Consider the following 27,758-nt stretch of genomic DNA (forward strand, 5'->3'; position numbering starts at 1 on the left):
ACAGAGGTTTAATTGCTTATACTTGAGTAAATGGGTATCAAGATGAACAACCAAGGTACAGAACTGATATACAAGCTATATATGTACCAGTCAGTAAAAACAGATAAATTATTAGCACAGAATAGCAAAAAATATGGAGTTAAAAACAATTTCCTGCATGATCAGAAGTCAAAAGAATATTTAATCTTTGATTTTAAAAGTAAGCTAAAAGGTAGGATTTACATACATCTCAACACTTCAAGAATTAGGTCAGGGTCTGTGGTCAGCTTTTTTATTTCTTCCATGTTGGCAACTGTCCAAATTGGGATGAACTGATCACTGTCCATTTGAGATATCAGGTAAAGATCCTTTGACAAATTTTCTCTGAAAGGAATAAGAGAAGCAACAGTCCTATAAAACAAACAAATCTTAAAAAGCACCTAAAGAAAAGAGATGCCTTATTCACTTTTGTCACTAAACCTAGGAAAACAAAATTATGCTATCAGAAATAACACAGTGAACTATGAAAATACGTAATATACAACAGATACATTCTAACAACTTCTGGAAAGTTTCTGAATCCCCAAATACATTGGGCCCAACAGTTTTGAACAAGGAATTTATGAAATTATATTGATGTGGAAAGAGGCTTAATATTAAAGTATATTACAAAATATTACATACAGTTTTGTTCCATCTTATAAATACCTTATCACTGATGTTAGAATATGCATATGGAGAAAATTGTAATGTAAACCATGAGTTGGATCATGGAGGATTTTCAGTTTCTTAATGTTTGCATTTTTTAATAGGTATGTTTGACTTTTTATTTAAATTTAAATAATAAAGTCAAAATAATAAATATAAAACATTTTAAATTAAGACAAAAGACTAAGATACATTTTTTAAAAAAGAAGATACAAATGCTCTATCTTACACATAAAATCTTGTTCAACAAACTGAAGGAGAATCAAATTCATGTCTTGTTATTTACATCAAACCTTTGAAGCAGTCTGGTTATAAATAGCTAGAAATCTTTGCTTAAAAGCCACCTTCTCAATGACTTCTCAATGACCACCTTATTCTGAAACCACCCAAGTACTCCTGATTCCCCTCTTCCCTTGCTTACTCCGCTCTACTTTTTTCCATAGCACTTATCACCTAACACACTTCTAAGCTGCTTATTTATTATGTTTATTGTTTTGTCTCCCCCAGTCAGAATACAGGTTCCACAAAGGATCTTTGTCATTCAAAATGACAAAGCCTTAGTACTTGGCAAAGAGTAGGGTCCATGCCTTTACATTCAAATTATACTAAAATAGAGTAGTAATTACCTTTTTAAGGTTACAATTGTCAACAAGTGGTGGTTATTTGTCTTGGAGGAAAAAAGAATAGAGAGGATACCAGTAACAGTTAAACTCACTTCAGCATAAAATAAAGAACAGGACTTCCCTAGTGGCGCAGTGGTTAAGAATCCACCTGCCAATGCAGGGATCACGGTTCGAGCCCTGATCCGGGAATACCCCACATGCTGCAGAGCAACTAAGCCTGTTTGCCACAACTACTGAGCCTGCACTCTGGAGCCCACAAACCACAACTACTGAGTCCGTGTACCACAACTACTGAAGCCTTGGTGCCTAGAGCCTGTGTTCCGCAACAATAGAAGCCACCGCAATGACAAGCCTGCGCACTGCAACGAAGACCCAAAAATAAAATAAATGAATTTATTTATTAAAAAAAAAGGAACATACTCGTCAACCAGATATTCTTTTTTTTTTTTTTTTTTTTTTTTGCGGTATACGGGCCTCTCACTGTTGTGGCCTCTCCCATTGTGGACGCGCAGGCTCAGCGGCCATGGCTCACGGGCCCAGCCGCTCCGCGGCACGTGGGATCCTCCCGGACCGGGGCACGAACCCATGTCCCCTGCATCGGCAGGCGGACTCTCAACCACCACGCCACCAGGGAAGCCCCAGATATTCTTTAATAACTTGAAAATAAGACAACAGTAAACATAATATTGTACAACTAAAAGGCTGTAGCCTAAATCAACTCAGACTTTCAGCCAGTCTCTCATAAAACAGTATGACACACCCTTAAAGAAACTACCTTGTCAGAAGTAAGTCAAATTAATAGATATATAACATCGAGGATTATGACTAGTACCTATTATGTTCATGACTAATACCTAATATGTCTTAGTGGCAATTCTACTGAGCTACAAATGGCAATTACCCAGCTGGTTTGAACTGTATCGTAGTTCTGAGTAGGATGTGATAGATCATGATAAGCCAGAGCTTGTGCTGCAACAACTAAAAAAACTTGGATAGATTACAAAAAAATCATGTTTTTGGAGATAAAAACTGTAGAAGCTACAAGGACAAAATGAAATTCCAGAAAGATAGTCTTTCTTTTCCAAGGATATCTGCAGGTCCTGGACCAGAAAGAAACTAGTAGAGCTTTATTTTAGGCAGTTGCACAAGACTGGTATTATGAATTGGAAGCTAAAGGAGCCCCCAATACACAGCTGATTTTCCTCCATATGACATTTACTGAGTTCTAAGGAGGAAGATGGAAGGCTGGGACCCTGAAAGATGGAAGGCTGAAAAAGCAGAGTAAAATCTTTGTGGTCTTGTGGAAGCCCCAGTAGAAGAAGGAACCTTGCATCAAACCTAAGACAGGTCTCCCTGACAAGACATTTGCCAGATTTTGAAGCTGTACAGGGTAAGAGGCTGAAGAGCTCATCTCAAACCTCTGAAGAACAGAACTAAATTTCCCTTGGTGTTTCACGACTGAGGTAACAGAAACCTGCCAACTTCTAAATCAAAAGCCTAAGAAGGTCATGCCTAAGGAACAGAGATAAACCAGAGGTCGATCGAGTCTAATTAAAGTGGCTGCTCAGCCCTGACTCAGCTCAATCCTTAACTGGATTGAAGAAATCAATCTGCTTCTGCTTATCAGAAGAAAGCTCAAATCTTGTCTAGAGAGAAAAATTATGGCACTGCAGCTTTCTAGTTTCTTTTATATGTAGTGCCCAGCATATGTAGTGTCCAAATTATAATCAAAATTTATAAGACATGCAAAAAGCCAGGAAATTGTGACAATCAAGAGAAAAAAAAACTCAAATATAAGCACACAAATGATCCAGCTAGTAGGCAAAGATTTTAAAATAACTATGACAAGTATGGGAGACAAAATGAATTGCATCATAGGCACAACTGACTAGAAGGGTCTTGTTTTCATAAAACGAGGGCCTGTACTAGACTATAAAGGCAAAGAAGAAAAAGGTGGAGAAGAAAAGGGAGATATTCAGGATGAAGAATCAATTAAAACTGAGTCAAGACTGTATTATATGTAAGGAAATAAAGAAGTCTATGATAAAATCCAGGTTTCTAGCTTATAAAATTGGTTTACTGGTCCTCCTCCAAAAAACAGAAGGCATTACATTTGCACGTATATCCAAACTTCTGTTTATTTTGGAAGGGGTAGTTCTACATACTGAAGGTTTATACATCTAAGCTATAAATATACCTACATAATTCTTAATTCTTATCTGTAAATAAGGTATCTTGAAATGTTTGCCTGAAGGAACTCTTTATTTAATAGAAGAAACTGGTAATATAAATTCTATACCCATCCACATCTTATTAAAAATAACTCTATGCTCAAAGATTACAAGAGCAAACTACTAAAAACATAGAGAACCCTAAAAATGAATATGATTATAGGAAAAATATCCAACAGAAATTTCATTATCTTTCTACTGGGACTAGACCCTTTACATAATCAACTGGAGACCACACCTTTAAATCTAGTTAAGAAATATACTGAAGAATGATACCAAAATACATCACCAAAGGAAATTAAAACCATTTTTCCATTCTATTTCATAGGTATTTCACATCTACTAATCAAACAATTCAAAACGGAGAAAGGTCAATTTAAAAATGATAGTGTACCGTGAGAAACAGAATTCTAATTGTTTCTTCAAACACTCTTTTAGTTCTTCTGTAGAAATTGCTGAGTTGCTTTCTCCTGATAGTAGAAAACAAGAGGGGAAATGTTAATACCTAATTACCATAGGTAGTAAACTTTACATATTGTTTTCAGAGTAAGCCACAAAGTATGCACAAATTAAAATCACCAGAAAACTGTATTTTTATTCTTTTTAGAATTCAGATACACACAAGGTCTACCTTTTAACCTATCTATTCTTCTTTCTTTAGACAGATTTCATATCAGTTTTTTTTGTGTGTGTGTGTGGTACGCGGGCCTCTCACTGTTCTGGCCTCTCCTGTTGCGGAGCACAGGCTCCCGATGCGCAGGCTCAGCGGCCATGGCTCACGGGCCCAGCTGCTCTGTGGCATGTGGGATCTTCCCGGACTGGGGCACGAACCCGCATCCCCTGCATTGGCAGGCAGACTCTCAACCACTACGCCACCAGGGAAGCCCTCATATCAGTTTTTAAATTACATATTTTATCAAGTAATTAACAAATCATCGGTAATACTAAAAGCACTTAGATACCATACTGTAAAACATTACCCTAAATACTTAAAAAAATGTGATAACTATTTATTCCTTTAATGAAAACTCAAAGAACAAAAGTAATAGTGGGGCTTCCCTGGTGGTGCAGCGGTTGGGAGTCCGCCTGCCGATGCAGGGGACACGGGTTCGTGACCTGGTCATGGGCCCGTGAGCCATGGCCGCTGAGCCTGCGCGTCCGGAGCCTGTGCTCCGCAACGGGAGAGGCCACAACAGTGAGAGGCCTGCGTACCACCAAAAAAAAAAAAAGAAAAAAGTAATAGTAATCTAGGGGCTTCCCTGGTGGCGCAGTGGTTAAGAATCTGCCTGCCAATGCAGGGAACACGGGTTTGAGCCCTGGTCCGGGAAGATCCCACATGCCGTGGAGCAACTAAGCCCGTGCACCACAACTAACTACTGGGCCTGCACTTTAGAGCCCGTGAGCCACAACTACTGAGCCCTCAAGCCACAACTACTGAGCCCGTGAGATACAACTACTGAAGCCTGCGCGCCTAGAACCTGTGCTCCGCAACAAGAGAAGCCACCGCAGTGAGAAGCCCACATGCCGCAACTAGAGAAAGCCCACACACAGCAACGAAGACCCAACGCAGCCAAAAAAACAAATAAATTTATATACATAAACAAAAGTAACAGTAATCTAAATTTGAAGACAGGAACTACACAAAGTGGGATACATATATGGCTCCACATCTGTACTATCGGTAGTAAATCTGATGTTAGTCACACTCCTTAAACTTCTATCTCTTAACAGACTTCTTGTTGCCAAGGGGAAGGTGGGGTAGGGGAGGGATGGACTGGGAGTTTGGGGCTAGTAGATGCAAACTATTATATAAAGAATGGATAAACAAGGTCCTACTGTATAGCACAGGGAACTATATTCAACATTCTGTGATAAAACATAATGGAAAAGAATATAAAAAAGAACGTGTGTATGTGTATGTGTGTGTGTGTGTGTGTGTGTATTATTGAATCCCTTTGCTGTACAGCAGAAATTAACACATTGTAAATCAACTATACTTCAATTAAAAAAAAACCCACTTCTATCTCTTAATACTCTTTTCATTGCTTAATTTTAGAGCACTATATTTTCCTGTAAAGATAAATTTTGTGCATGATTTTACCACTTTGTCTTACTACTCAAGATTCAAAATATTAGATATTATATTAATTTCATTAAAAATGAAATAAGAAGCATTCTATTTCTATGTAGTATATGCAACCCTTCTAATATAAAATTCATTCACCCAAATGCTGGCTAAATGAATAATAACTTCATTTAAGCTTTCAGTGTTATTACAGCAAACTTTTAAAAATACCAATTGGTTGCCAATTCACTTAAACCAACTCTAAGTTCAAAGTAGCCAGGATAGGTATATTATAACAAGGAGGGAGCAAAACCTAACCACCTTAAATTATTATATGGAAATATCACCCCATTCTACTTCAGATATCAACTTACAAGCTGACCGACCTTAGAAATCTAATCCAGATATATATAATAAATAAACTGAGAACAAAGGTTTATATACCTTGACTAATGCCAGGGAACTAAGCAGTGACAGAGATGCCTACTCCCTATTACACTTATTTTCCAAAGAAACCCTTTAGAACTTAGAAAAATAAAGTTAGGTAATCAGGTTCTACAGTCTATCTTTAGTTTCTTTTAAATTTTATCCATTTTAAGTCCAAGCAATTAATAATCCATGCTAATTAAATGAATGTGAAAAAAAACATATCTCACAAGTTGAACTGTAGTAGAACTATGATATAACACAACCTTTTTCTCAAAATTAATCCCTGCAACCTCACATTTATAAATGCATTTCACACTGACAAAAGTGATGGGAAAATTGACAGAACTTGCGTTGATCCCAACTAATAGATCAAGAAACTTGGACTCTGAAAGATTGTAATTTAGGTCTCTTTTTTAACTATATTGACTGTTTTCTCCTTTCATCTTTAATTTCACAATTTCCTTTAATAAGATCTTTAAAATAAATATTCTTTTTAAATTACAATGTTCATGTTTGGCCATTTGAAAACAGTATTTATAAAAGTCACCTAATATTTCATTAACATAAACTTCTTTTCAAATAATAAAATAGACCAATCAATGCCATGTTTACTAGAACAATAATAAAGAGACTGGAGGGGGAAAAAGACTAGCATACTGCATTCTCATTTTAACAATAAAACCATAAAGTTTACCAGAAACATCATATATTTGGTAACTCAGATCTTCTGGTCCCAGAATCATTCCATCAGTTGACTCCTCAATGCCTGTAGTAGTTCTTGTGGTTTCACAAGATGAATACATTACTTCATATTCCTTACACATATCATCAGCAAGTTCTCTATTACCTGTATTAAAGAAAACATACTGGAAGTGAATTGTAATTCTTTAAAATCCTATCTTTAGGCACTCTGGGCACAACAAGATTTTAAAGAATTCTAGCAATTGGGAAAATATCCACAAGATTTTAAGTAAGAGTCCAAAGGAGGTAAGTTTGACCATTATGGATAAGCTAAAATGATTAACAATAGCTTAAACTTACATAGTACTATCTATGTATAAGACAGCTCCATGTACTTTATTCACTTAATTCTCAGAAAAACCAATGCCAAATTAATTGCTATTGTTAATGTTTTACAGATGAAGGCAACAAGCATGGAGAGGTTAAGTCATGTGCCTAAGATCAGTGAGTAAGTAACACTGGCAATAATGGTAGATCAAAACTAATTTAAAAATACCATATTGTACATGGGTTAATTGCTGAACCCAAAGATACAGCTACTGTCTGAAATTAGTGACAATCCATTCGTACTGGAAATAAACAAGAATGGTATACAAATTACATGTTAAACATTTATAAATATATTTTATCAAATAATCAAAGAATGTATTAAAAGTTCTATAAACTGGTTTGGCCATATGTTTAACCAAAATGTGATTCAATCTGATGAAATATTTACGACTTACCCTCAGGATGAGACCCTGATGTGGCTGCTGTTTCATGCCAAGAGCTCTCAGTTCCATGAGTTACTGGAGTGGCATCAGTATTTCCTGGAGGTATTTCTTGCCATACTTTGGCATTAGGATTTAAGCCAGTTCCTTTAGATGTTACCTGCTAAATATTAAAAGGATCCATTTGTTAATTTTAAAGGTCAGAGCAGGGCTTCTCTGGTGGCGCAGTGGTTGAGAGTCCGCCTGCCAATGCAGGGGACACGGGTTCATGCCCTGGTCCAGGAAGATCTCACATGCCGTGAAGCGGCTAGGCCCGTGAGCCATGGCCGCTGAGCCTGTACATCCGGAGCCTGTGCTCCGCAACGGGAGAGGCCACAACAGTGAGAGGCTGGCGCACCGCAAAAAAAAAAAAAAAAAAAAAAAAAAAAAAGTCAGTGCATTAAAATTATAAATTTAGACAAAACTTTTCCATTACTTAAATGTGAAGAAAATCCCCAATAATATTATGTAATCTAATAATAAATATTAAATAAACAATATTTTAAAGTTTTTGGCTCAACTTGAAAATATAAACCTTTTTAAGCAGATGAACTTGAAATGTTTATATGTAAAATTTAGCTACCTATACAATAAAAACATATTTTTATAAAATACTATTAGTATAGAAATACTGCTTTACCCCAACCTACTTGCAAGTATTGTTAAATTTATTAAATCTATTTATATATCTTTGATGTTAGTGTGTGTTTGAGTACCTAGAACAAATTTTTGAGTTATCTACAGCAATTTTCCACAGTACAATTTTTATTGCCATCTAAGCTGTGATAGAGAGTCTGAATGATTCCATAAGTGGAAATTTTTTCCCAAGTCAAAAACCGCATTCTGCCTTATGTTACAATGCATTATTTCATTTGCCCTGAAAGTGTATTTTCTTTTTTTTAATTAATTAATTTATTTATTTATTTTTGGCTGCGTTGGGTCTTTGTTGCTGCCTTCAGACTTTCTCTAGTTGCGGCACGCGGGCTTCTCATTGAGGTGGCTTCTCATTGAGGTGTCTTCTCTTGTAGTGGAGCACAGGCTCTAGGCATGCGGGCTCAGTAGTTGTGGCATGCGGGCTCAGTAGTTGTGGCATGCGGGCTCAGTAGTTGTGGCGCACAGGCATAGTCACTCCGCGGTATGTGGGATCTTACCAGACCAGGGCTCGAACCCGTGTTCCCTGCATTGGCAGGCGGATTCCTAAACACTGTGCCACCAGGGAAGCCCAGAGGATTTGTTTTCTTTCTGCTGGATGACTGCACAGTAAGACTACCAATCTGGTATCACTTAAAATTTTCAACGTGGGTTTCTGGAGAACAAGTAGGGAATTTTAGCCCTACTTCGCTTCAAAGAGGATTTGTGGTTAGAATAAGATCCCTCCTTCCACCAACCCAGAGCCAAGGCTAAAGCTGACAAGTTTTCCTTTTCTCTGAGAAAGCTGTTTTTTCCCCTAGTTTATCTTTTGTCCTGTCTTTAAGCACTGCGATGAAAATCTAAGCTCTGGGCCACTAAGGATCAACAGATGCATTAGGGGCAGGACCTAGGTTTAACACCTGCTTTTTTCTCTGGATTAGTACTTCCTGATTTTTTTGGTCTGAAGATTTCATTTGCTTTCTTACCAGCTTAAAGCTCTGCTTAAAACATAATTTTTAAAAATTAACCACCTTCCCAGTTGTTTTCCAAAATCTCAAATTCATATTTCTTTAAAAGTACCAATACTGTCTTAAGAAAGCTAAATTGGGGACTTCCCTGGTGGCGCAGTGGTTGGGAATCCGCCTGCCAATGCAGAAGACACAGGTTCGAGCCCTGGTCCAGGAGGATCCCACATGCCGCAGAGCAACTAAGCCTGTGCGCCACAGCTGCTAAGCCTGTGCTCTAGAGCCTGCGAGCCACAACTGCTGACGCACGGGTGCCTAGGGGCCATGCTCCGCAGTGGGAGAGGCCACCGCAGTGAGAGGGCCGCGCACCGCAACGAAGAGTGGCTCCTGCTCACTGCAACTAGAGAAAGCCCGCGTGCAGCAACGAAAGCCCAATGCAGCCCAAAATAAATAAATAAAATTTTTTTAAAAAAAGCAAAATTGAAGAGAAATTCCAACAATTGAGAGGCAACTATGGTATAACAGACAAAGATCCAGTTTATTCTTCCACCCAGTAACTGTGCAATCACTGACCCCAGTTTCCTTATTTTAAAAAATATAATGGGACTTCCCTGGTGGTGCAGTGGTTAAGAATCCACCTGCCAATGCAGAGGACATGGGTTCAAGCTCTCGTCTGGGAAGATCCCACATGCCGCGGAGTAACTAAGCCTGTGAGCCACAACTACTGAGCCTGAGCTCTAGAGCTCTCAAGCCACAACTACTGAAGCCGGCGCGCCTAGAGCCCGCATGCTCCGCAACAAGAGAAGCCCCAGCAATGAGAAGCCCGCGCACCACAGTGAAGAGTAGCCCCTGTTCACCACAACTAGAGAAAGCCCGCGTGCAGCACCAAAGACCCAACACAGCCAAACAAAATAATAAATAAATAAATAAAACCATTAGGTAAAAAAAGTAAACAAGCAAGTTTTAAAAATATATGTGTGTGTGTGTGTGTGTGTGTGTGTATGTATAATGCCTATTCTACCAAAACTCCTTATAGTTTCTACACACCTTGGACACCTAACTTCATGTGTGTTGGTCACTACTTCCTCTTTCCCTCTTGTTATTTGTACATACTTCTATTTTGTTACCACTGTAATAGTTTATTTAAGTAAGTGTTCTTTGCAACCAGGCAGTGGGCTCAATGAAGAAAAGGTAGAAACTGGGTCTTCCTCTTCTATTTCAGCTATTAATATAAACCAGGCCAACAGTACACTTTCAACTGTCTATTTGAATGGAACAGTAGAGGCATAGGTGCAAAACAAAACAAACAAAAGAACCCAACTAATGTTTAACTACTGTATTTACCCTTCTGATGTGCTAGAAAATCAGAGTTGATACAATCTTCCTTGTTTTCATGTGCCTGTTTAAAATGGAAGTCTTACATTGGAGTGGTTCTTGGCTTTTTGATTTCAGGGCTGCTAAAAGCTTTTACAATAAACATCAAAACCAATAACAAAATGTCACACGTAGCAAGGGAGCAAAAGCATCTTTAAAGTAGCACCAAAGATGAATAACCAAAGCAACATCTTCGCTTAGAGATGTTAATTCACAACTACTTCATATCATTAATTAGCTCAGGGAATAAACAACCAATTTTCTTATAGTACCACCAGGTAGTCCCACCAGGACAGGCACCCAGGTATTATTTAAAAACCTCTAGGTATGTAATTCCTTGGCGCTCCAGTGATTGGGTCTCCACGCTTCCACTGCAGGGGGTAGGGGTTCAATCCCTGGTCGGGAAACTGGGATCCTGAAAGCCTCACGACGTGGCAAAAGAAACAAACAATCAAAAACACCTCTAGGTACCAGTTTTTTCTTTTTCTTTTGTTTTTTAAAATATTTATTTATTTATTTGGCTGCACCGGGTCTTAGTTGTGGCACACGGGATCTTCTTCGCAGCATGCAGGAACTTTAGTTGCAGCATGCACGAACTTTAGTTGCGGCATGCAAACTCTTAGTTGCAGCATGCATGTGGGATCTAGTTCCCTGACCAGGGATCAAACCTGGGCCCCCTGCATTGGAGAGCGGAGCCTTAACCACTGGACCACCAGGGAAGTCCTTATGTAGCAATTTTAGAATGCAAGTAAACTTTACATTTGCCCCTATGTAGACATGTGAACAGTGCATGCTTATCAGTTAGAATTCAGAATCCACTCTGGCTAAATTAAACAGAAAGGTAATTTATTAAAAGATAGTGTCAGGGGCTTCCCTGGTGGCGCAGTGGTTGAGAGTCCGCCTGCCGATGCAGGGGACACGGGTTCGTGCCCCGGTCCGGGAAGATCCCACATGCCGCGGAGCGGCTGGGCCTGTGAGCCATGGCCACTGAGCCTGCGCGTCCGGAGCCTGTGCTCCGCAATGGGAGAGGCCACAACAGTGAGAGGCCCGCGTACTGAAAAAAAAAAAAAAAAAAAAAAAAGACAGTGTCAGGCTTCCCTGGTGGCACAGTGGTTGAGAATCTGCCTGCTAATGCAGAGGACACGGGTTCGAGCCCTGGTCTGGGAGGATCCCACATGCCGCGGAGCAACTAGGCCCGTGAACCACAACTACTGAGCCTGCACGTCTGGAGCCTGTGCTCTGCAACAAGAGAGGCCGCAATAGTGAGAGGCCCACACACCGCAGTGAAGAGTGGCCCCCGCTTGCCACAACTAGAGAAAGACCTCGCACAGAAACGAAAACCCAGCACAGCAAAAATAAATTAATAAATAAACTCCTACCCCCAACATCTTCTTTAAAAAAAAAAAAAAAAAAAGTTACAGAAGTGCCCTGATGAGGAAATCACTAACCCTGCCACCAGCAAGCAGTAAATGCCAAAACTCAAATCCATTACAACTTTTATTATTACCAGCACCAATGTCACTTCTCCATTAGGAACTAACTCAACCTTGTATTAACTCCACTTTAAGCTGACCACCTCTACTGCCACTTCTGTCTATAAAATGGAAGTTATGAATAGAACCCTCATGTCCCTACATTGTATATTTTCAAATAGAAGACATCTGTAGGTGTGGTCTGACTAGCGGCTCTTAGTAACATGCCTGCATCCATCCAGATACAAGGGAATCTGGGAATTTGCGTTTTGAGTAGTACGTTCACTGGAGAGGCCTAACTCATAATATGGGCATTTCTGCAAATGTAGAAAGCTACTGAAGAATTGGGAGGTCCCAAATATGATAAAGAGATTAAGGCTAATATTTAACATACAAGATATATTATGCCACGTATACTTAATTTATAAATAAATACCCAATATTGGGGAATTATGATTAAAAAAACTTAACTTTTACTTACTGACGGGATGTACTATTTCACTGAGCATTTAATAATGACTCAAAATAATTAACTAGATGCCTTTCAGCAGCATACTACCCATAAATCTGATGTCTCCCTTGCTAATGGTGCCAAGAATAATCAAAGTGTGAGGTCTATGGCATATAGACGAGCAGTACTCCTGGGCATGTTTATATTTTTCTCCAGACTAGTTAAGAGTATACACTCTAAAAGCCATTAATGTACAGAAGAAGACGTATACAAGAATGTATATTGCAGCCCTGACCCCATTAGTGAAAGACTGAAAATAACCTAAATATCCATCTATAGACAAATGGTTAAATAAAATGTAGTATATTTCATAACATAGAATACTATAAAAGTTAAAAAAAAAAGGCCTACATACACTAATGTGGAAAGTGCTCCAAGGTATATTATTCAGTGAAAAAATTCAAGTTGCAAAACAATAAGCATTTTGGTTTTTATTCATATTAACAAACATAAAATCATTGTACAAACAAATTGGTATGTAAAAAGAGAAAAAGTTTGGAAGGTTACTATTAACAATAGAACTGGGGACTTCCCTGGTGGTGCAGTGGTTAAGAATCCGCCTGTCAATGCAGGGGACACGGGTTTGAGCCCTGGTCCAGGAAGATCCCACATACCGCGGAGCAACTAAGCCCATGCGCCACAACTACTGAGCCGGCGCTCTAGAGCCCGCGAGCCACGACTACTGAAGTCCACGCACCCTAGCGCCTGTGCGCCGCAAGTAATGAGGCCACACACCCCCACAACTACTGAAGCCCACACACTCTAGGGCCTGTGTGCCACAACTACTGAGCCCATGTGCTGCAACTACTGAAGCCCATGCATCCAGAGTCCGTGGTCCACAACGAGAAGCCACTGCAGTGAGAGGCCCGCAGACCACAATGAAGAGTAGCCATTTCGCCGACTGGAGCAAGCCCGCCCACAGCAGCAAAGACACAATGCAGGCAAAAAAAAGAAAATAAAACAATAGAACTGCAAACTAGTAAGAGATCTACCAAACAGGGAAAAGGTACAAAAACAAGCAGGAATAATTAATTGCAAAATGTCAATTTTAGGGAATTTCCTGGTGTCCAGTGGTTAGGACTCCACACTTCTACTGCAGGAGGCACGAGTTCAATCCTGGTCATGGAACTAAGATCTCGCATGCTGTGCAGCATGGCCCCCCACCCCCCAGCCAAAAAAAGTCAATTTTACCGGGACTTCCCTCGTGGTCCAGTGGTTAAGAACCCGCCTTCCAATGCAAGGGACACTGGTTTGATCCCTGGTCGGGGAACTAAGATCCCACGTGCTGCAGGACAACTAAGTCCACGTACCACAACTAGAGAGCCCACACACTGCAACTACTGAGCCCACGCGCCACAACTGGAGAGAAGCCTGTGCATTGCAACTAAGACCCAATGCAGGGCTTCCCTGGTGGCGCAGCGGTTGGGAGTCCGCCTGCCGATGCAGGGGACGCGGGTTCGTTCCCCGGTCCGGAAGGATCCCGCGTGCCGCGGGGTGGCTGGGCCCGTGGGCCGTGGCTGCTGGGCCTGCGCGTCCGGAGCCTGTGCTCCGCGGCGGGAGAGGCCACAGCAGTGAGAGGCCCGCATACCGCAAAAAAAAAAAAAAAAAAAAAAAAAAAAAAGACCCAATGCAGCCAAAAATAAATTTTAAAAAATTTTTTAAATGCCAATTTTGCCTATTGAACTACTTAGTGCCATTTTGACAAGAATAAAAAGAAACAACTCACTGCTGTAATTCATATAATTTTGCTAAGAGTTGGCAATGTTTATCAAAAGCCTTAAAATTATATATTCTTTGGTCCAGAAATTCTACTTGTCAGATTTGCTCAAAAGAAAGATATACAAAAATATAAATACAAAGATGTTCATCACAATTTTATAATAGTGAAAAGTTAGAAACATTCAACTGCTATGGTCTGAACATCTGTGTAACTCCCAACTTCATATATTGAAATCCTAATGCCCAATGTCATAGTACTGGGAGGTGGGGCCTTTGGGAGTTGCTTAAGTCTTGAAAATGAATGAGATTAGTGCTCTTCTAAAAGAGAGTCCACAGACCTCCCTAGTCCCTTCCACCGAGGACACAGTGAAAAGGCACTATCTATGAACCAGAAAACCCTCACGAAATACCAAATCTGTTGGCACCGTGATCCTGGACTTCCCAGAAATAAATTTCTGTTGTTCATAAGCTACCTAATCTGTGATATTGTTATAGCAGCCCGAATAGAACAAGACACCAACAAGAGAGTGAGAATTTGTTCAGTAACTGTAGTCCAGCCACATACAGAATATCCTAGAGCCTTAAAACCAGATTGTATATAAAACTGATGAGACCTGAATAAGTTCTGCGGACTGTATCAACGTAAATTTGCTTGTCTTTACAACATACTATCGTTAAGCAAGGTGTTACTACTGGAGGGACCTGGGCAAAAAGTACACGGTACCACCCTGTACATTCTGGGGACAACTTCTTGTGAATCTATAATTATTTCAAAATAAAGTTTTTAAAAATGGAGGAAAAAATATAGAAGACATGGAAAATGTTCACATTTTGAAGACACTTGGAAAAACAGTAAAGCAAGTTGCTATCTTATGGAAATGATTCAAGTGTGTGAAATAATGCACAAGCACAGAAAAAAGTGGAGAGGGAATTCCCTGGTGGTCCAGCAGTTAGGACTCCATGCTTCCACTGAGGGGGCATAGGTTTGATCCCTGGTCTGGGAACTAAGATCTGCTTGCCGCATGGCACAGCAAATAAATAAACAAATAAATAAATAAGGTCATAACACCTTTGTAAAGCAATATGTCAATATTGATGTGAAAAACTTTTAAAACATTCACTATTTGAGCTACCACAGAGAATATTAGCCTAACAGCTTTATACATAAGAATGTCCTTTATAGAATTACTCAATATAAAGAAAATTTGGAAACTGAAAATGTCCATCAAAAAAACTTGATGTGGGGACTTCCTGGTAGTCCAGTGGGTAAGACTCCGAGCTCCCAATGCAGGAGGCCTGGGTTTGATCCCTGGTCAGGGAACTAGGTCCTGCACACATGCCACAACTAAAGATCCTGAGTGCTGCAACAAAGACCCGGCACAGCCAAAATAAATAAATTTTTTAATTGAAAAAAAATTTAAAACGTTGATGTTTTCATATAACAATCTTTAAAATGACACAATAATGAATCTGATAAGTCAGTTTAATGAGAACAAAGACTTAATTTTTCATTTAAATTCTAGATAACCATGTTTGACTCATCTTTTGACTAAGTTTAATAAAGAAGCCCATAAAAATCCTTATCTCATTAAAAAAAAAATCCTTATCTCTCCCACAGAACTAGAAGTAAGCCCTTGAGGCTACAGTTATATAAAACATCTATTAAAGGATATAAATTGTCCAAGTGCATGCTGAAACTATCTGCCAACATACACATATGCAGTATGTAAGCACAAAGATACTCTCAAATCACCACAAAAAAATTCAAATTGTCAGTCCATAAAACTAACAGATCAACACCTCTATCTCTAAGCAATATATGCCATTATCGAATAAGCCAAAAGCAGTCCTTATGATTGACCCATTTTATGCCAGTTCCTATCTGGGGAAAGATACAAATGAAAGGAAAAAACAGAAACATAAATTTCTTGGCAAAATGATATCTTCTAGTCATAAAAGAGCAGTTTTAAGGTAACAGAACCAAGAGTTAGGAAAAAGTCACCATAAATATGGCAAAACCATCTCTTTGGTCATATATAACTGTTTTACTTACCTATTTACTATCAGAAACAGAAATCCCATGCCACTTAACCCTACAAATGCTGAAAAACAGAAATAAAGTATAGAAATTGATTAAACTTATTTGCCTCATGCAGATCAATCATCCAGGTTTAATTTTTACATCTCCAATACTGAGAGGACAACACCACAAGTACTTTTTAAAAAAAGTGGGGTGGAATTCCCTGGCGGTCCAGCGGTTATGACTCCGCAATTCCACTGCAAGGGGCACAGGTTCAATCCCTGATCAGGGAACTAAGATCCCACAAGCTGCAAGGTACAGCCGCCCCCCACCCCCCAAAAAAAATAAACACCTGTCATTTCATCCATCATGAAACTTCAGAGTCCTACCAGAAGATGCTTAGGGGCATTTTATAGAAAGTAAAAATGAAAAATGGGAATTTTTCACCCATTCTGACAAAGAAGGATAACTAACATTTATGGAACACTTAATTCATCTTCATAACAACTACATTTAAATTCTATCATCTACATTTTGTAGATAAGGAAAACCTTACATTACCTAAAGGTAATCTGCCCAAGGCTGCACAGCTAATAAAGACAGAGCCAGAATTTGAACCTAGGCACTCTGCAGAGTCTGCCACTATACTACAGTTGCCTCAGAGTTACATACTATTTAAGGAATATTACAAATCTCCTCACCAAGTCTGTAAAACAGTCCCTGGCCCCAGTTCCACCTAGAGTGTCTAACAATACAGAAGAAATGGATATAGAAAATAGACACCAGATAAGAACTAGAGTACCCAGGGCAGAAGTCAATTCAGCTCTGCAATGATTTCTATCTTAGGGCCATGGTACAGCTAATTTTCAGCTATTAAAAAAAAATTTTTTTTAAAAAGGTAAGATCCATGGTAATTTATGCAATAAAATTTACCCCCTATTACAAAGCACTTACCCTAACTTGAATTATTTTGTCCGCAAGCTCCACAATGGCAGTGACCTTGTCTATGGTTTACTCTTCTCTAGCACCTTGAACAGTAACTAGCACACAGGAGACCAATAATAAAATTTACATGCTATATGAGAGTTTCTTAAACTTTACTGTGCATAAGAATCATCTAGGGATCTTGATAAAATGCAGATTCTGATTCAGCAGTTCAGGGATAGGGCTAGAGAGTTTGTATTCTAACAAGCCCTGGGTAAAGAAGTTACTGAGGCTCACACTTTGAATAGCAAGGTAACTGGACCAACCTAAGTCATTTGCCCAATTGTCAAAAATCAGGATTCACTTACTCCACACCTGGAAGGAAATCTTCAGTTTATTCATCAATAAAACTATTACTGCTGATCCTCTAATATCAGAGGGAAAGACAAGTTCCCCAAATTCCCACTTCCTCAGTCATATGACAGATGATGAGTGCTTAAAACTCTGGGGGAGGGCTTCCCTGGTGGCACAGTAGTTAAGAATCCACCTACCAATACAGGGGACACGGGTTCGAGTCCTGGTCCCGGAAGATACCACATGCTGTGGAGCAACTAAGCCCGTGCACCACAACTAATGAAGCCTGTGCGCCTAGAGCCCGTGCTCCGCAAGGAGAAGCCACCGCAATGAGAAGCCTGAGCACTGCAATGAAGAGAAGCCCCCACTCGCTGCAACTAGAGAAAGCCCGAACGCAACGAAGACCCAACGCGGTCAAAAAAAAAAAAAAACAACCAACCACCTCTGGGAGAATCATGGATTGATCTGAAGATATAATCAAAATTAGACTTCTTCCTAAAAAGTTCTTCATATGAGATTCATAATCACCTTACTGTTAAAGACTAAGAACCCAATTAATAGATATTTAGCATTTAAATAGTCCTCAAAATACCAAGTCATTTTACTTCAAATTGGTCATCTGATAAAGCCAATAGCTAACTATACAAATGAACTCAAAAAACCTCAAACCTCAAATATCAGTACTAAATATCAAAATAATCCTTTTCATAAAGGGCACCTTTTAATTCCTAGTGTGTATAGCCAAGTCAGCAAACCGTTTGTTACGAAAACTGAAATGAGATATTTCATAAGTATATGTGAAAGCAGCAACTCACTTATGTTTATTATGTACCAGACACTAAGTGCTTTACATCGACTGTCAATCCTCTTAACAACCCTGTGAGATAGATAATAATTATAATATCTCATATATTAGTATTATCCTCAATTTACAGATAAGGAAACTGAGAAACACAAGTTAAACAACTTGCCCAAGGTCATACAACCAGAAAGTTGCCTAACCTGAGCAGGCAGCCTGGCCCCAGAGTCTATGTTCTTAACCATTCTTTTATGCAACCTTTCATATAAATGTATTTTATTATTACTCAATCACTGCCCTCCTATTTTTTTCCTTCCTCCAACTCAAAACGATAGAATAACCCTATTTCCCTTGGCTTGCTCAACTGCAAATTTTTGTAAATCCTATAAATTTACATTTCCCATAGCCAATTCAACAACAAATACTTTAGTACCAATTTAGTACACTATCTTCCCTTGTTAATTATATGGAAAAACAACAACCAGCCAAAAAGCACACAGTAAATCTCCGATCTCCTCTGAAAAATTATCATACAAACCAGGACATTTTGAGAATAAAATGGGGTGCGACATCTGTTCCAGAAAACAGGTGTACACTATGACTGTCCAGGACAAAATGGGAGGTATGGTCACTCTACCCATTTTGTAGTTTGCACTACCTAGTGGTATGAAATACTGGCCAACTATGTACTATACAAACCCTGGATTACTCCTGACTTTTCTGCCCTGACAGAGAAAATGCTTTTCTCTTCCCTCAATAATATATAAATCAAACAAAACTTAATTCCTCATCCTTGGCTCTATGCCTATGTTCATACCATACTCCTAGTAATATTCATCTAAAGTACTCCTCTGTCTTTAATTTAGAGCCAGTCGTTTATAAATACAGAGATATTTTCTGAACTAAAGATTGGTTCAAATGTCCAGACAAGGCAACAGATGAGAGGAAACATGAGTATGTGATATTCAAGTTTCTTTTCCTTACATTTACTTACATTTATACATTAGAAAAAATATTTTTTTCCACAAGAGCAAATATAAAGTGCCGATTTGCACTTTATCATTTGTATTTCTTTAAATCTTGCATATAAATGAGTCTAAATTTTAACAGTCCGCAAGCTTCATTCTCATTTTAAAAGTTTTATTTGCCCAATTGATAATATACTCAAACTATAAAAAAATTTAAAGTAAGGGAATTAACCTGTTTGGCTTACAGCAAAACAATAACGATGCTGGGATTCAAACTCAAAGTTATACGTCTCTTAAATCAGTGCTACCTCACAGTAGCCTCCGCAATTAATAGTGCTACTATCATGTAGTTTTAATAAATTTCCCAGAAATACTTGCTGTGATGATCACATGATAGTGTCTGTCAAGCCTTTACCTAGACTGTATTACAAACAAGGCTTAATACATAAGCACCATGAACACAGGGCTTCCTTCCCTGGTGGTGCAGTGGTTGAGAATCTGCCTGCCAATGCAGGGGACACGGGTTCAATCCCTAGCCCGGGAAGATCCCACATGCCGTGGAGCAACTAAGCCCGTGCGCCGCAACTACCAAGCCTGTGCTCCAGAGCCCCATGAGCCACAACTACTGAAGCCCACGCACCTAGAGCCTGTGCTCCACAACTAGAGGAGCCACCGCAATGAGAAGCCTGCGCACTGCAACGAAGAGTAGCCCTGGCTGGCCGCCACTAGAGAAAGCCCGCGTGCAGCAACAAAGACCCAACACAGCCAAACAAAACAAAAAAGAAAACAAAAAAACCCACCATGAACACAACCTAAACTGTCAGAAGAATCATTCTCAAATTACAGATAAGAAGCTGAGGATCAAAAAAAGTTATCACTTGCCTCAGGTCATAGCTAACATTTGAACCCAGGATTCCAAAACCCTTACAGAAAATCATAGCGCAAAACACAAAAGTTTACAATGTTTTCAAGACTGGAAACCTCCCTCAAGAATTGGACTTTAAAGAAAACACAACTTAAGCAAAACACAGACTACAGGAACAATAAATTAAAATCCTACAAGCACTATCAGAGCTAAAGAGTCACTTTCCATTTTCACTTAAGGATATTCGAAGTGGAAGTTTAAAAAAATTTTTTTAAGACTTCACAATGATAGCTGCATTCGTTTCCTAACTTCCTCTACTTTCCACTCCTCTGCAATACGGACACGGACCCCATCTCTACCTACAGGGTCTAAATCTTTTTTTAAGCTCTTAGGGAGAGACCAAAATTACAGATTTCAAATGTTCATGTCTAGTACTAAAGATCACTTCCATTAGCTGAGAAGTAATATGGAGCTGACAGACAGCCTGAATTGATAGAAAATAGTTGAATATCAATATTTCTAGTTACTGGTTTTTCACATACTGTAATTTGAAGCACCATGAAGTACTTTTACATCTTTATATTCACTTCTGAGCATTTTATTCCACTTTTCACACTTCAAAAATAATTTCTACTTCATTTTCAGCCCATTATATTTGAAAATATTTCTTTGAAACTGTTTATCCATTTTAAAACTCTGTATCCACCTCCAATAAATATTCCAAAATCAAATTGTTCAAAAATCACTCAGCTATTCACTTATTTATAATTCTTCTTGGCAATAATTTCACAATTCGTTAAGGCACTTTCTTCTTTTCAGTCATTTCTGAAAAGTCATTTCAACTAAGTCATATCTAATAATTTTTTATAAATATGTGATTATTTAAGCTAATGGGAAAAAACTGAGTACTATACTTGAGGTAAAAGGCACAATACTTCCCATGATTACTGAAATATAAAATCAATGAAAAATTATCTAGGCAAATATCTCACTTCAGATTCTAAAGCTAACCTAAAATTTAAAACGTTATCACCTAAAAAAGCAGAAAACTTTAGAAGTCAGATAAATTACTTTTTAAATTGTATAAGATCTGGGGGAAGAGGGATTTACTGTTTAATGTGTACAGAGCTTCAGTTTTGCAAGATGAAGCTTCTGGAGATGGATGGTGGCAATGGTTGCACAACAATGTAAATGTACTTAATACCACTGAACTGTACATTAAAAATGGTTAAGATGATACATTTTGTTATGTGTATTTTACCATAAATTTTAAAAATTATGTGAGAGTATGCATCCTAGGGTGCATAAAAGTCACTGCTACCTAAATAAGTAGTTATAAGTATTCATTTTTAGGGAAAAACTCAAATAGAGACAGAAATCCAATTAAAACATTGCCAAGCAACTAGAGCAGACATAATTGGCTGGAAATACTGGAGGGAGAAAATGATCTGAAAAATGAATAAAATACTGGCAAACCATAAAAACACGAAAAGATTACAAACTGCCTCCTTGGCGCTCAAAAACTTAAATAACTCTCTAGCAGCCAGAAGAACACAGCAAATTGCTGTTTCAAACTTTCAGAATTTTTTGTAACCGAATTTATGTTGGAACATGTTTGACAATTTGGTATATTATCCAAACGTTTTTACCTCTTCCCAGAGAGACAGACACGGTATGTGTCTCCTTCAGAACAGAGATGAGATAAAGACAATAAAACTACTGAAGTCAGTATAGCCCTTTGTCTGCAAGACCAAGTTTTAAAAAAGTTACATCTAAGCATTACCTAAAATAGGATTCCTAGTCTGCCTATAGATTTCTATTGCAGTATACTGCAATTTAGAGTTCTAATTCCACCTTCAATATTCACTAGCTGTATGATCTTGGGCAAGTTTCTTAAATTTTCTGTGCCTTAGTTTCTTTATCTCTAAAATGGCGATAATAATCCTACTTACCTCATAGATAGGTTTGAGTTGATGTATATAAATGTATACATGCAAAAAGACTTAACAGGCCTGACATATCAATAGTGAGCACAATTCATGAGAACACAACTATTATTATATTATTATCATTACTATTACCTATCCCACTGATTCCAGTTATAAACTAGTTAAGCTGGGGTCTCTCCAGAAAAATGCACACAAATAAAAGATTTTGAACACAGCTGCAGAGGACTCATCAATCCCAGATTAGAGAAGTCCTACCAAAGCAACTTAGTTGGTAGTAAAGTGGTTATTAACCTCCCTCATGCCATGGACCTCTTCAGTAGTCCAATTAACCTATGAATCTCTTCTCAGAATGCTTTTAAGTATATGAAATACACAGGACTACAAAAAATCAATTATAGTATAGTTATGAAAGTATTTTAAAATTTCTAATTTAGTAATAAATGTTTCTTTACAAGTGCATTAAACAAGACTTTTTAACATATAATAAGGAGGAATGCGCGTAAACATTTCAAGATAACTGCAAAAACTGTAATATGATATGAAAACACTTCTCTTGTTGCATCCATTGAAATGTCAAGAATTTTTAATTCTCTTCAATTCTAGATTTCAATTAGAAGCTAGTGAAAATAAACAGGCAAATTTTTTTTTCCTCAACCAAGTTCACGGACTTCCTCAATTCCATCTAGGGACCCAGATTAAGAACCCCTGGCTTATTGGAAAGTAAGTGCAAAAATAAGTTTTGGAGTCTGTGACTTATGTTCTAGAAGCCAGACTTCAGACTTTAGTCCCCACATTATTTACACCTGAATGACCTTAGACATCAAACTTCTGAACTTTGGTTCCCTCATTTAGAATAATTCCTACATCATGAGGTTACAAGGATTGAATATTATTTAACAAAATGCCGAAAGACCAGTATGTTATATTTTATTGATTTTAATACCATATAATTAGACCCAAATATTTAATGCCATTGTTAATTTTCAGTAAAACTCATTATATGTGAAAAATTAAAAACCACATACTGATTTACAAAGAAAATGAAAATATTAACTATATGTAACATTTTAGTGAGAGCTATGATTTGGCTTCAGAATGACCTGTATCTAAATCCCAGTTCCACTACTTTAGTCTTACTAAGTTAAACTCTCCACCTCAGTTTTCTCATCTATAGAACACTGCAAGGTTGTTTTAGAAACGAGAGGATCTAGCTTAAACGGTCAATAAATGGAGTTATTATTAAAGTTCACATTTTAACAAAGCCAAAGCAATCAATTTGGACCTCAAAAGTTTATTCTGGAATTCATGTTTATACAACTACAGCTTCACAGTCCTTTGCCCGGCAAAACACATACACACTTAAAACCTGCAGCATTTGCTTGGCATAACATTCCTAACACAAACTGGCACTGCTTGAAATCAGATATGATTTCTTATTCTGCCTAAGGAAAACAACGAGGATAAAAAACGATCAACAGAATGGATTCAATAATTTTAAATCTCTTCATGATTTACTTGGAATCTTTACTACCAAGGTTGGAATACTCTATAAGGTAGCTGTTTCTTTAAAACCCAATATAAAGATATCAAATTTATCGCTACATATTGTCGGTTAGATTAAAAAAAAAAGGCAGAAGCATGTGTCTACTTTATGCCGGAATACTATAGATTAAGATTTCCCCCACCACCACGTCCGTCTGAAAAAAACCCGCCATAGACTGGCTCCCGATCCATTATACAACCTGTAAATTCCTTCCCTCATTGAAAAGATTCTTTTTGTGGGCATAGTTAACAAGTGCCAAGCTGCGAAGTTGCAGCTTTGCTGGTTTGACGTTTTCACAATGCAAGAACAATATGATCTGGAATCTACTCAAAGCATTAGCCAGGCAGTCAGCTGATGCTCACTGCACACAAGAGAGAGACAGAAATAAGAGAAACTGAACCTCGCAAAACCACTACGTTTTAAAGCTAAAATAGGCCAACAGCAGATGTTCCAGTTAAAGTAATAAAAGTATTTCTATTGTTAAAATAACAATTAAAAAAAAACCAAACAACCGGCTTTCCCCGAACTAGGTTTCGCTCGTTCTTGAAATTTTCCTTGTAAAGGGCTCTTATCCGTTCATAAAATCAGCCCCTCACCACGGAGCGGCTGCCTGAGTTAACTTTATATAGCCAAATCCTACTGGCTTCTCCTCCGTTCACAGTAACTCGCCTGCCACCCACAGAACGTTCCAGAGATCTAGGGACGGGGACCAAACAAAATTTGGTGGGGGTTGCTAAACAGAAGCTTTCAACTTTCTTTCCCAAACACTTCTACCGAATTTCACCTTCCTGCCTCCGCAGCCCCACATGTTGCTCGCCTGCTCCCAGAGGGCCGCGCGAGGCCTCGGTTCACCCCGGAACGCGCCCACCTGATTACCCTTTTCTCCGCAGACTCCGCCCTCCCCGCCCCCCTCCCCCCCCCCTCGCTCGCCTCCTCTAGAAGGTCCATATGGGACGCTTTCCCCTTCCTCCGATCCTCACGCCGCACCAGAGAAGCCTCGATACTCCACCTTCGGTTCTCCCCCGCCACGGCGCTCGCCTCTCACAGCCTCCTAAAGTGCTGCGAGCGCGCAAAGCGGAGCCGCGGGCCTGCACGGCCCAGGTGCTGTGTCAGCCTATCTGCCGGTTCCGCGCCGTGTACGGCCTGGAAAGTCACATGGCGCTGGAACCGGCCGGCGCCTTCACACTCCTGCTCTCCTCAGAGCAGGACGAGAATCCCAAGTCCACTCACCTCCACGAAGAGCAACATGACTTTCTCCGCTCGGCCCAATCGTTCTCGCCGACGCGACTCCAACTGGCTTACAGGCCGGAGCCCAATAGCTAGGATAAGGACACTCGCCTGGCCCCTCCACCCGGCAGCGGACCCGGCTCCTCCCCCGCCGTCAGCCGCTGCGGCCTGACCCGCCCAGTCCCTCCTCCCTTGAAACAGCAACTGTTTCCGGCTCTAGAGAACAATTGCTTCCGGGAGAAGAGAAAATCCTCGGCGCGCTCAACTTTTGCGCTACCTTTTGCAGCCGCAGTATGGACTGTACTATCATGTGGCCGGGGGGGGGGGGGGCGGGGGAAGCGATCAGAGGAAGGCACCATTCTGTGCCACGGGAGTATGTAAAAATTTTACAGGCGCATTTTATCCCTGGCGAAACGGATAGTTACCATGGCCATAATAACTCCGCAGTTCTCGTGGCCCAAGACCTAGATCTGATAAAAAGCCGAGCTTGTGCAAAATGTACTGAAAAACAACCAGCCCTGCCGAAAAGGCGGCGGCTCTCAGGGAAAAAGTAGAGAAGGGAAAAAAGCAGCAGTAATAGTAAACATATTAACAGCAACTGCTGTACATTAAAGGCCTACTACATGCCTGGCACTATTCTAAGTATTTTACGTGAATTAATCTAAACAATCCAACGCAATAATACTATTATTCCTATTTTACAGTTGAAGGAGCTCTCTAGAACACACTTTGCCCCAAGTTCCCTTGAATTAGGTACCCACATCTCTGCTCAATATAATCCTATTTGGTAGTACTTAGCCTGGATAGCCTCTTCATTGATGTTCTGCCATTAATTCAAATGAAATACACACAAAAATTTTTTTAATTATCTTTATAATTTTCTGTTAGATGATCCAAAATCCTTATTATCTTTAGCAACACTTACTAGGATTTGTCCCTCCCTTATCAGTCCCACTTCTATATCCTAGCTCTGACACTCATCGTTTGAAACAGTCATGTCTTGATCTTCTCCAATGGATTTTTTCTATTCTATCATTTCAAAAAATCTTCCTAAATTGAAAGTTTCATTTTTACCAAACTGTTATTATTTGCTTTCAAGACCTTACCATTCTGATACTATGTAATCTCCCTTAACCTCAAATGAATCCCTTCATTTTTCATTTAGATACCAAATTAATTTCCCCTTCGAATTGCTGATATTTCTGTCCCATACTCTCCTACTCTGATCTGCAGTAAACTCAACATTACCTCATCTCAATTAAACCAGTCTCCTTACTTTTTCCCTGAAATAACAAACTCTGCACTCACCTCCAAAGCCATGGCTCATTGAAAAGCCTATCTGAAATGCCTTCATTTGTCAGTCAATCTTCTCTCTCCATAAGATTCTCCCAAAGACTCTGCTCCTCACAGGTCTCTTCTTCATGTCCCTTGTTAGCACTTGAATATTATATTCTATCTTAATTTTTTTTTGTTGTTTTTTATTTTCTTCACAGGTCCCTATCATATATTTTTCAGTCTAGTATAATGGTAGCCACATAGTAGTATCTCAACAAATGCTTGTCAGATTGAAGAGATTTTAAAATTTGCTTTAAAAAGCCTTCATTTCCAGTTGCTGATGAATTCCATGCTGCATAAAAAAATATGAAGGAGAGAGAGAGAGCACAATAATACTAAATTAGTTTTGTTGACAAGTATGTAGGCTGCTTTGTGAATGCCCACTAGGGTAAGCAATATAAAGAAATCAAGAGAAATGAACAGTTATTTAAGGATCTCACAATATAGTATTATTATCAACAAAGTAATTAATAGATTAATTGATTATGTTGAGAAATGCTGGGTAATGATAGATATTTTAATGAAACCTCACATTTATATAAATAAATAATTCTCCTTAAATGTAGCCCTTTCACAGGAATGTACAGTGGAGAAAGGACAGCCTCTTCAATAAGTGGTGCTGGGAATACTGGACAGGTACATGTAACTGTTGGTGGGAATGTAAATTGATACAGCCACTGCGGAGAACAGTATGGAGATTCCTTAAAAAACTACAAATAGAACTACCATATGACCCAGCAATCCCATAATTCAAAACGAGTCATGTACCAAAATGTTCATTGCAGCTCTATTTACAATAGCCCGGAGATGGAAACAACCTAAGTGTCCATCATCAGATTGATGGATAAAGAAGATGTGGCACATATATACAATGGAATATTACTCAGCCATAAAAAGAAACGAAATTGAACTATTTGTAATGAGGTGGATAGACCTAGAGTCTGTCATACAGAGTGAAGTAAGTCAGGAAGAGAGAGACAAATACCGTATACTAACACATATATATGGAATTTAAGAAAAAAAAATGTCATGAAGAGCCTAGGGGTAAGACAGGAATAAAGACCCAGACCTACTAGAGAATGGACTTGAGGATATGAGGAGGGGGAAGGGTAAGCTGTGATAAAGCGAGAGAGAGGCATGGACATATATACACTACCAAACGTAAGGTAGATAGCTAGTGGGAAGCAGCCGCATAGCACAGGGAGATCAGCTCAGTGCTTTGTGACCACCTGGAGGGGTGGGAGTGGGAGAGTGGGAGGGAGGGAGATGCAAGAGGGAAGAGACATGGGGATATATGTATATATATAACTGATTCATTTTGTTGTAAAGCAGAAACTAACACACCATTGTAAAGCAATTATACTCCAATAAAGATGTTTTTTAAAAATGTGGCCCTTTCAGAAAACATTATGAACTTCCTTGAATAAATAGACTTAATTGTGATTTATAGGAAAGGAGGGAGTGATATTTTATGACTAGGGGGGAGGGTGCAGTCTAACAATAAAAGAAAGTATGAAAGTATTCTGGGACTTACAAATGTTTCCATGAGGAGAGGAGTTTTAAACTATAATGAATATC

At 38.9% G+C, this 27,758-nt stretch overlaps 1 protein-coding gene across 6 annotated transcripts in view; it reads right to left on the reverse strand.

Annotated features, from left to right (window-relative positions):
* LARP4 (La ribonucleoprotein 4) overlaps positions 1 to 26,234 on the reverse strand; it is a 66,417-nt gene extending 40,183 nt beyond the window's left edge. The window contains exons 1-6 of one of the 6 annotated variants that reach the window (XM_032645823.1): positions 26,154 to 26,234; positions 16,250 to 16,298; positions 7,502 to 7,649; positions 6,730 to 6,882; positions 3,936 to 4,011; positions 227 to 363 (exon numbers count right to left, since the gene is read on the reverse strand). In XM_032645823.1, coding sequence (XP_032501714.1) covers positions 227 to 363; positions 3,936 to 4,011; positions 6,730 to 6,859 — 343 coding nt within the window. In that variant the 5' untranslated portion in view covers positions 6,860 to 6,882; positions 7,502 to 7,649; positions 16,250 to 16,298; positions 26,154 to 26,234. Of the gene's footprint in view, positions 1 to 226; positions 364 to 3,935; positions 4,012 to 6,729; positions 6,883 to 7,501; positions 7,650 to 16,249; positions 16,299 to 24,848; positions 25,064 to 26,153 lie in introns of those variants that run through there. The other 5 variants (XM_032645822.1, XM_032645818.1, XM_032645820.1 and 2 more) reach the window with 5 other exon arrangements.
* Positions 26,235 to 27,758: the final 1,524 nt, after the last annotated feature.

This window comes from Phocoena sinus, chromosome 10, assembly GCF_008692025.1.
Source record: "Phocoena sinus isolate mPhoSin1 chromosome 10, mPhoSin1.pri, whole genome shotgun sequence".
NCBI classification, from domain to species: domain Eukaryota; kingdom Metazoa; phylum Chordata; class Mammalia; order Artiodactyla; family Phocoenidae; genus Phocoena; species Phocoena sinus.